Raw genomic sequence first — 10404 nt, forward strand, 5'->3', positions numbered from 1 at the left:
TTCATGAATTCTTGGGGATCTTAAATATGCTGAATCTAATTACACAGTATTGGGCTATAAATTTGTAAGATCACATTTATTTGTGTTAAAAACCTATATTATGTCAAAAATGTGATCACAATCCAAATTCAGACAGTATCAAGGTTGAATATTGTTACCAAATTTGCCCCAACTGTTCAGCTTTCGACCACTGTGTTCTTATCAGGCTGCACTCAGCAAAGCATTTTATTTTAAATTGGTCCACATGAAGTCCAAAGGGTCCAATATTAAACTTTGTTTGATTTCATCAAAAATTATTTTATTGTGGTTCTTTGATATGCCACATTTTACCGTGTATTTAGATTTTTAATTTTGGGTACAGTCTTTAAATTGATCTATATTAAGGTCCAAAGGGCCCAAAATAAAACTTTAGTTTGATTTGAACAAAAATTGAGTTCTTGGGGTTCCTTGATAGACTGAATCTAACTGTGTATTAAGATTTTAAATTTTGGGTCCCGTTTCAAATTGGTCTATATTAAGGTCCAAAGGGTCCAAAATAAAACTTAGTTGGATTTGAACAAAAATTGAATTCTTTGGGTTCCTTGATATGCTGAATCTAACCGTGTATTTAGATTTTTAATTTTGGGTCCTGTTTTCAAATTGGTCTACATTAAGGAGCAAAGGATCTCAAATAAAACTTAGATTGATTTTAACAAAAATTGAATTCTTGAAATGCTGAATCTATACATGTATTTAGATTTTTGATTATGGGCCTAGTTTTCAAGTTGGTCCAAGTTTGGGTACAAAATTTTACTTTGTTTGATTTCAATAAAATTAAATGTATTGGGTTCTTTGATGCTTAATCTAACCATGTATTTAGATTTTAGATTTTTTGGCCCGGTTATCAAATTGGTCATGTATTTAGATTTTTGATTTTTAGGCCCTGCTTTCAAATTGGTGTACATTGAGGTCAAAAGGGTCCAAAATTAAACTTTGTTTGATTTCAGCAAAAATTGAATTCTTGGGAAACTTTGATATACTGTATCAATCCATGGCCATGTATTTAGATTTTGGATATTGGACCATTATAGGTAAAAAAAAAATTTTTAGTTCATTTAGACCATATTCATTCTGTGTCAGAAACCTATGCTGTGTCAACTATTTAATTTGGTCTTTTTAACGTCTTTTTTTTCAGCGTCATCGATGAGTGTTTTGTAGACGAAAAGTGCATCAAAATTTCAATCCTATAAAATTGAGAAAGGAAATGGGGAATATGTCAAAGCGACAACCATCCGACCATAGAGCAAACAACAGCCGAAGGCAACCAATGGGTCTTCAATGTAGCGAGAATTCCCGCACCCGTAGGTGTCCTTCAGCTGGCCCCTAAAATATGCATAATAGTACAGTGATAATGGACGTCATACTAAACTCCGAATTATACACAAGAAACTAAAATTTAAAATCATACAAGACTAACAAAGGCCAGAGGCTCCTGACTTGGGACAGGCGCAAAATTGCGGCGGGGTTAAACATGTTTATGAGATCTCAACCCTCCCCCTATACCTCTAGCCAATGTAGAAAAGTAAAAGAATAACAATACGCACATTAAAATTCAGTTTAAGAGAAGTCCGAGTCCGATGTCAAAAGATGTAACAAAAGAAAATAAATAAAATGACAATAATACATAAATAACAACAGACTACTAGCAGTTAACTGACATGCCAGCTCCAGACCTCAATTAAACTGATTGAAAGATTATGTCTTCATCATATGAATATCAGGTACAATCCCTCCCGTTAGGGGTTTAGTATCATACTATCATAAAATATATGAGAAGAACATAACCCGTGTCATGCCAACAACTGTTTTTTTAGAAATAAATGTGTTTAGTTCCGATGCAAAGACCCTATCAGTGAATCAATGTTAAAGCCAAAATATGCAATCTTTAATGACCTGACAACAGTATCGTAACTATATCCCCTTTTAATAAGTCTATTTAAAGGTTTTGTTAGTTTCTGAGGAGAATGCATGGTATCTATGATGAGTTTATCTACATGTTCACTAATCTTTCTGCGTCTTGGCCCAGTTTTGACACTCAAATTCGTGGTTAAAGCAATATAGAAAACTACAAAAATGGGTAACCCACAAATTAAATTGCTTTAACAGAATAATAAAGTGAAAATCCGACAGGTCATAAATGCTTAGAATATCAAGATATATCTACTTTCGGTTGGCACTAAGTTAATCAGATTGGCCTCAAATGTCACAAAAACTTTAAACAGCAAATATAATCAGAAATGTAAGATTTACAAAAATGTCATACCAAATTAAAAATTGGATGAGGTAGAAGAAGGCCTACATTTCCAGACTTTTTCCTTGACCGTACCCGTAGTTCTTTAGCTTCTGTCTTTCGGACATTTGCCACATGGTTATGCTCGTTCTGTGTTTTGACAATAGTATCCGTGGTGACTCTTGCTTTACACGATTTTATGGTACATTAGTAAGCTATGTTGTTATGTTTCAGGACACTGGCCTTCCGATATGTATGGCCCTCAATGATTAAAGAATTGACTACGCGGCTCGTTTCAGTGTGCAATATGTCCATCATGTTACAACGAAGTTCCAGAACAATATGAATCAAAATTAACATATATGAACAACATTTATAACCCGATTTTACCAATGGTATAGTTCAGTACATCAGTACATGTACAAGTATTAACTTACTATATACCTGTAAATCTAATTAGGAGCAAATATAAAATCGGCACATGAAAATATAAAATCGACGAAAATGAGAGAATGAATATTTTCAAAATCGGCGCAAATGTCATACGCCCGAAAAAGTGCATCTTTTCCCCATTTTTACATATCACTAAAAATTATATTTTTAGCAACGTCATTCATTGTCTTCCCTGTAACTGTATCATATATTTTATGACTAAAGAAGTGGTCAATAGCATGCAAAATAAACAATGACTTTGTAAAACTATTGCTACCAAAATTAAACTTATTTTGTTTACAACTAAATTCTAGCTTTCAAACCTATTTTTATTAATCATAGTCATTAGCAAAAAACTGGAAATTAATCAAAATGTCACTCTACAAACTTTCATGTAAATGATTTTTTTTCTATATTTCCGTCTTGTTTCATAATTTTTTTGTCTAGTAAATGCAAAAAAAAAAAAGAATCTGAATAATAATATAAAACAATCATGATTAACGTCATATGTCACGAGTGACTGGTGAAAAATAATGTTTATTCAAATTGAATTCTTCGACCAATTCATGTATTTATCATAAACTTAGTCTTCTGTGCACGATTTCATCATTTTTTACGCAATCATATCGTATTATCGTCAATTGTTTTTCTCTCTCTTTGTTATGATGTGAAAATATATATAGCGGCAAATTATTTGTCGTGTTTTGAAGCCGAAGTTTACCGATTGTCACCTTATAGTAAGTTATCAACAAAGAAGCATGGATATTGAGCACGTGTACATATAACATGTACAATCAGATAATAGTTTATTTCAATGAGAGATACATGTGTATTGCGATCACCGGATTTTCACGAGACGGGTCACGCTAAGGTCACGCTATAAGGTCACTTTGCATACGGAAAATATGTCGGCGAATTGCTTTCTGGAAGCAAGCAATTAAAAATTAAACTTTATCTAAATGTGGACAAAACAAAGAATTTTCTTCAGAAAAAAGTATATGTACATAGGTTTTATATTGAAAACTTTCCCGATTTAGTTATAAAAAACAAATGCATATTTTTTTTTTAATTTGACGTTTCATATGACTTTAAAAACAATAACATTTATCAATACACAATAATCAAAGGTGATGTTCAATCATTTTCACATATCATACCATCATGTTGTATTCTTTGTTCACAATGAATATACCATTTCTGTAAATAACATCAGTTTAGATTGTTCATAGAAATTGAAAGTTCTTGTAAATAGTCTAGTTCACAATTAAATGACCGAAAATGTTTTTTAACAACGAAAGGTAATTCGGTTTTCACTAGCACACTGGGATTATCATGTTGCGAATAGAAATATATTTCCAATAGGTTAACAAAGTCATAGATAGTTCTTCATCTTAATTGTTGAAATAAGTTACAAATGCTATTAGTTCAGTATCTTAAATTAGTACATGACGATGTGTGTTGATATAAGTATAGTCTGTGCCCATTAAATATCATCATCAGGCATCCAATAACTTTTCAAATGTTTGTCTTCTCACATTTATTTACAGTCTTCCAGTACAGAGTTCAAAATGTTTTAATATGCATGCTAAATTATATGAAGAAAAAAATCACTTTCCATTAATTTCATAATTATTTGCACTAAAATTGGATTTATTTGATTTTCACAGATTTGTTCACTTTTCACTTTTCACTAAATGATTTCGATCTGCGATACTGGAATTGCACTTTAGCTAATACCTCTGTATATAGAATACCAGACTATTTATTTTGAAGGCTTGGAATGCACTATGATACTCAACTCCATAGGAATAACATATTTAGTGAATACATGTAAATCTACTCTGTATGATTGCACATAAAAATTAGGAACTCTAGTTGCTTTTCCTCACTTGAACATTTGGTGCATACATTACCATTAGACATAACGAAATCTTCTAAATCCATTAACTACTGAGAAAATGTACAAAACTTACGAAGATGACATCATAAAGGAAATCCAAGCGGTAAATGGAGTAAATTACTAATGATGAGTTATAATGTCCCAATTTGAAGTAGATTCTATAGGCTTTCAAACATTTGGCTTTCAGAGTTCCTGATGTAGCCATGGTAACAAAAGAGTTTCAGATGCTTTTAATTTATTAAGTGTTGTTTTCATTTTTATCTTTTTATTTAAGTTTTATGATTCAGTTTTCATTTGACATGAAAACTTTTTGCCTTTTTCAAGAAGTTTACTGTCAAGATATGTTTTGAATATATTAGAATCCTACATAATTTATTTCATATAGCTTTGCTTCCTTTGTTCGACTACCTGCAGCCCTAGTGCATCCTATATAAAGTTCTCCAGTTGTGTTGATAGCAAGAGAATGTGGACGTTTTATTCCTATGTTCTTTGTATTGAAATATGAAATCAAATGACCATTGTCATTGAGGATGTGCATGATTTTGGTATCCTTATCTATAACAACAACATTGTCATTTGGTGTTGTCACAATGTTTATTGGTTTGAATGATCCATGCTTGTTGATGGTTGAATGACCTGTATACTCGTTTATCATATGTCCTCCTTGTTCCAAAACCACTATTTTACCACTCCAATCATCTGAAATCTTATCCACTACATGTATATTTCCATTACAGTTTGTGGTTATATACCTAGGATTATTAAATAAAGGTTGATTGTTTTCATCATGTTCATATACAGTATCGTTGTCTCCTTTCTTGTTCATAATGATTACAGCACTTCTTTTTAATATCTTATTATTAGCTCCTACTATAAATTTATTGACACTGATAGCATGGATGGATGTGGGATAGAAAGGTGTAGCATCATAAACAGAATCCGTCAGGTCACCACTACTACTGATTTGTTGTAACCTTGTTTTTCACTGAACAATCAGTAGCAATTGATAAGAAAGGGTAACTGCCATTCCACACACTATAATATTGAATTTAGATATCAATCTCAGATTGGTTCCTTCAGGTTTTATTCTCTCTAACATTCCTTTTATACCAGAACTTAACCAAATTGAGTGGTCATCGCATGGACTTACAAATGCTATTGCCTCCAGTTCAGTCTGGTATTCATTATTGATCACTAAAGAGATATTTGTTTCTGTTAAATAGTTCCCATCGTCTTGTAGTGATCCAATGTCTGATTGGATAACATTCCCTGGAACAAATTTTAGTGATGATCTATAGCTAGACTTGGTTTGTGGTTCTTTGATTTCAGTGTAATTTTCCATTATTTTGACCTTTTTGAAGAATTCAGTAGCAATGGGAATCCTAATAAAATCCTGGACTTGGTTGATTTTGTCATTTGTCTGGTTTGTGAATACTGATATAGCATAAAGATCCGATTTAAGTGTTTTCAAACCAGTTTCATGACTTTGATCTAATTCGTTTAAGAGATCTTTAAAATATTTTTCTATTTGATCTTTTACAGTTTTCTCATGACTCACTATATCTTTTCTTACTTTTGAATACTTTGAATTTTCTACCGACATAAGTTTATTAAGCTCATCTTTCTTTGCTTTCATGTTAGAATTATTCCTTTGCATTTTACTTTGTCCCTGTTTTAGTGCCTCCATTTTCCTGTTGTATGCATCACTAATTTCAATTAAATCATGCCTTTTGTGAGCTTTAGCAATACAGGTTGGACATACAAGGACGTCACATGCATTACAGTAAAGGCATGATGATTGTCCATGTTTATCACATTTAATATTGGTAAAATCCAGTTCTTCGTTATGTAATCCAATCTCTTCTTTACTAATGATTTTATGATCTTGTGCATTTTTAAATTGGGAATGTACCTTGTCCTTACAATGACCACACATCAGAATACTGCAGTCCATGCATTTCCACTGTATTGGTCTATCTCTGTCACATAATTTACAGTTAACAGGAACTTGGCCTCCTCCAACTGACTGAGAGGGAGCCATATTTGTCAGGTGTGTCCCTAGTGTGTCCCAGGAATTTCACTTCCTATTTGAATTCTTGGGTTGTTACAATCAACTAGTTAAATACTTTATTAAGCATACTGATACCAGTGAGCATTTAAATTATTGATAGTATAAAGCAGAAGTATTTGATTGAAAAGACGTATATACTATATTACACATGATAACAATAGTGTTTATACGACCGCAAAAGAAATGCGTTCGTATATTGGTATCACGTCGGAGTCATCTGTAGTCGTCGTCAACGTCGTCCGAATACACTTGGTTTCCGGACAATCACTTTAGTTTAAGTGAATGGACCTCTATGCAATTTAAACACAAGGGTTGAAACCACAAAAAGAAGGTTAGGATTAATTTTGGGTCCAACAGTTTAGGAACAAGGGGCTTAAAAGGGGTCAAAATAAATATGTTTCTAGTTTCCAGACAATAAGTTGTGTTTAAGTGTATGGATCTTTCTGAAATTGTACAAGGTTTCATTCCATAAAAAGAAGGTTTGAATTGATTTTGGGGGTTATGACCCAAATTGTTTAGGAATTAGGGTCCAAAAACAATACTTTTCTAATGCTTTGCATAAATTGCTTATTTCTTGACCAATTTCAATGGGGTTTTATTGTCGAGCCTGCAACTTTTGTTGCAGAAAGCTCGACATAGGGATAGTGATCCGGCGGCGTTAGCTAACTTTTTAAAAGCTTATATTTTAGAAGGTAGAAGACATGGATACTTCATACTTTGTATATAGATGCCTCATGTTACGAAGTTTCCGTCAGTCACATGTCAAATGTTCTTGACCATGGTTCAGTGACCACTTAAAAAAAAGTTCAGATTTTTTGCAATGTTGAGTTCTCTCTTATTATAAGTAATAGGATAATTATATTTGGTATGTGCGTACCTTGCAAGGTCCTCATGCCCCTCAGACAGTTTTCACTTGACCTCGACCTCATTTCATGGATCAGTGAACAAGGTTAAGTTTTGGTGGGCTAGTATATTCGGTGTATGGAAGGACTGTAAGGTATACATGTCCAACTGGCAGGTGTCATCTGACCTTGACCTCATTTTCATGGTTCAGTTGTTATAGTTAAGTTTTTGTGTTTTGGTCTGTTTTTCTCATACTTTATGCAATAGATCTACTATATTTGTTGTATGGAATAATTGTAAGGTGTACATGTCTAGCGGGCAGATGTCATCTGACCTTGACCTCATTTTCATGGTTGAGTGGTCAAAGTTTAAGTTTTTGAGTTTTGGTCTTTTTATCTAATACTATATGCCATTGGTCAACTATGTTTGGTGTATGGAAATATTTTATGATCTATATGTCAGTCGCGCAGGTTTTATTTGACCTCGACCTCATTTTCACGGTTCATTGCTCAGTGTTAAGTTTTTGTGTTTTGGTCCATTTTTCTTAAACTATACGTAATAGGTCAACTATATTTGTTGTATGGAAGCATTGTTAGCTGTACATGTCTGCCTGGCATGGTTCATCGGACCTTGACCTCATTTTCATGGTTCATTGGTCTTTGTTTAGTTATCTTGGCTAATGTTAAGTTTATGTGACAGTTTTTAATAAAGCTTTATACTTAGGACTATCAACATAATATAAATTATTAGTAAAGAAGGCGAGACATTTCAGCGTGTGCACTCTTGTTCTTGAATTCTTGGGGTTCTTAAATATGCTGAATCTAACCGTGTATTAAGTTTTTGAAATTGGGTCTCCATTTTTAAATTGGTCCACATGAGGTCCAAAGAGTCCCAAATTAAACTTTGTTTGATTTCATCAAAAATTGAAATATTGAGTTCTTTGATATTCCGAATCTGACCGTGAATTTAGATTTTTAATATTGGGTCCCGTTTTCAAATTGGTCTACATTTAGGTCCAAAGGGTCCAAAATCATAACTTAAACTGATTTTTAACAAAAATTGAATTCTTTGGGTTCATTAATATGCTGAATCTAAACATGTTTTTAGATTTTTTTTTTTATGGGCCATTATTTTCAAGTTGGTCCAAATTGGGGTCCAAAATCAAACTTTGTTTGATTCCAACAAAAAAAAATATATGGGGTTGTTTGAGATGCTAAATCTAACTATGCATTTAGATTTTTGGTTTTTGGGCCCTGTAATCAAATTGGTCTACATTGAGGACAAAAAAGGTCGAAAATAAAACTATGTTTGATTTCATTAAAAATTGAATTCTTGGATATGCTGAATCAATCCATGGCCATGTATTTAGATTTTGGATATTGGACCATAATAGGTAAATTTAAATTTTTAAAGTTCAATAGACCACATTCATTCTGTGTCAACTATTTAATCAAAATCCAAATTCAGATCTGTATCAAGCTTGAATGTGGTGTCCACACTTGCCCCAACTGTTCAGGGTTTGACCTCTGCAGTTGTATAAAGCTGCCCCCCCCCCCCCCCTGTGGAGCATCTGGTTCTGGTTTAGTTTGTTTTTAAGATATTATACGCAAAAAGGTTAACTATATTTAAAGTATGTAATGATTGTATTTGACCATTGTCTCATTTTCAAGGTTCATTAGTTAAGTATATTTATAGCATATTTGGTGTATGGAATCATTTTTAGCCTTACATGTATCTCAAGTTTCGTTTATCTGACCATGACCTCATTTTATTCGATAATTATAAAACTGATATAATAGTTGTTGAAAAGCTTTATAATTAGGACTATCAACATAATATCAATAGCTAGTAAAGAATATGAGACATTTCAGTGTGTGCACTCTTGTTTACAATAATTTTATGAATCTCGACCACCTGTCCTGAAATTGTGCATGTTTTTGTACCAGAAGTTATATTTCTCTTGAGTAATAACACAATAATTTGTGCCTCTAGCCAATGTAGAATAAGGAAACAATAGCAATATGATGAGAGCCATTCATATAAACTGAAACAGTAATAAGTAGGTTTAAACAAAGAGTAAAAAGTAATCTCTTGAAAAGTATACCCCAACTGATAAAAGACATTTACACAATACTACAATTCTATTAAAGTGGGCAAAACTAATAAGTGAATGCCAGACAGATCTGAAAATCACCTACACAGTAAAAGTCATCCAAATTAAGTACTTGACCAAATATCAGATAATTCCTAAATCTAGACTTAAATCAGAAGCTAAGAAATAAGTGATGAACAATTTGCATTCACAGAAGGTACTAAAGCCATAAAAAAGAATATTTGTTTTCCCCAATCCTACCTACCCAGCAAATAGCTGCCTACCCAAAAATCTTTTATTACCTATATTAGAAAAAGTTTTTTTTTTAATTAGATCTGCATGACCAATAAAATAACCAACACTTCCATTTCTCTTTTTCAAAATAAAGTAAAAGAAAATTGCCTACCTACCTACTTACTGTCTCTACCTTTAGGTAGGGTTTGGGCAAACCAAAATATTTTTAAGTGTGAACCAAATAATTTGAAGACCAAATTTGAGGCTGAGTAATGTGTGTGTGAAGAAAAATTTCCATGCTCAGAAGAAGTCATAAAATTCAAGGCATTGAAAACAAGATAGTGACTGTCCGACAGATGTGAAAATCCAACAAACAGTGCAACTAATCATATGACCAACTACCAATAACTTCATATATATATAAAATTTAAATGAAATAAAGTTATTAGAAAGTTTTAACAACAGTTAATTATATTCTGTGTTTAGAAATTCAACAGAATTTCAAAGACATTGAAAGAATCTGTTTTCAGTCAGATGAACACCCTTGTGAATAATTGATGATA

At 32.5% G+C, this 10404-nt stretch overlaps 2 protein-coding genes across 2 annotated transcripts; both read right to left on the reverse strand.

Moving 5' to 3' along the window:
* Positions 1-4956: 4956 nt before the first annotated feature.
* On the reverse strand, positions 4957-5427 carry LOC139484032 (uncharacterized). The gene has a single exon (XM_071267757.1). It carries the CDS (start codon positions 5425-5427, stop codon positions 4957-4959), a length of 471 nt encoding a protein of 156 aa, XP_071123858.1.
* A 156-nt stretch (positions 5428-5583) lies between these two features.
* On the reverse strand, positions 5584-6642 carry LOC139484033 (E3 ubiquitin-protein ligase TRIM33-like). Its single transcript, XM_071267758.1, has one exon. The coding sequence runs from the start codon at positions 6640-6642 to the stop codon at positions 5584-5586; it is 1059 nt and encodes a 352-aa protein (XP_071123859.1).
* Between the last annotated feature and the right edge of the window lie 3762 nt (positions 6643-10404).

This window comes from Mytilus edulis, chromosome 8, assembly GCF_963676685.1.
Source record: "Mytilus edulis chromosome 8, xbMytEdul2.2, whole genome shotgun sequence".
Lineage (NCBI taxonomy): Eukaryota > Metazoa > Mollusca > Bivalvia > Mytilida > Mytilidae > Mytilus > Mytilus edulis.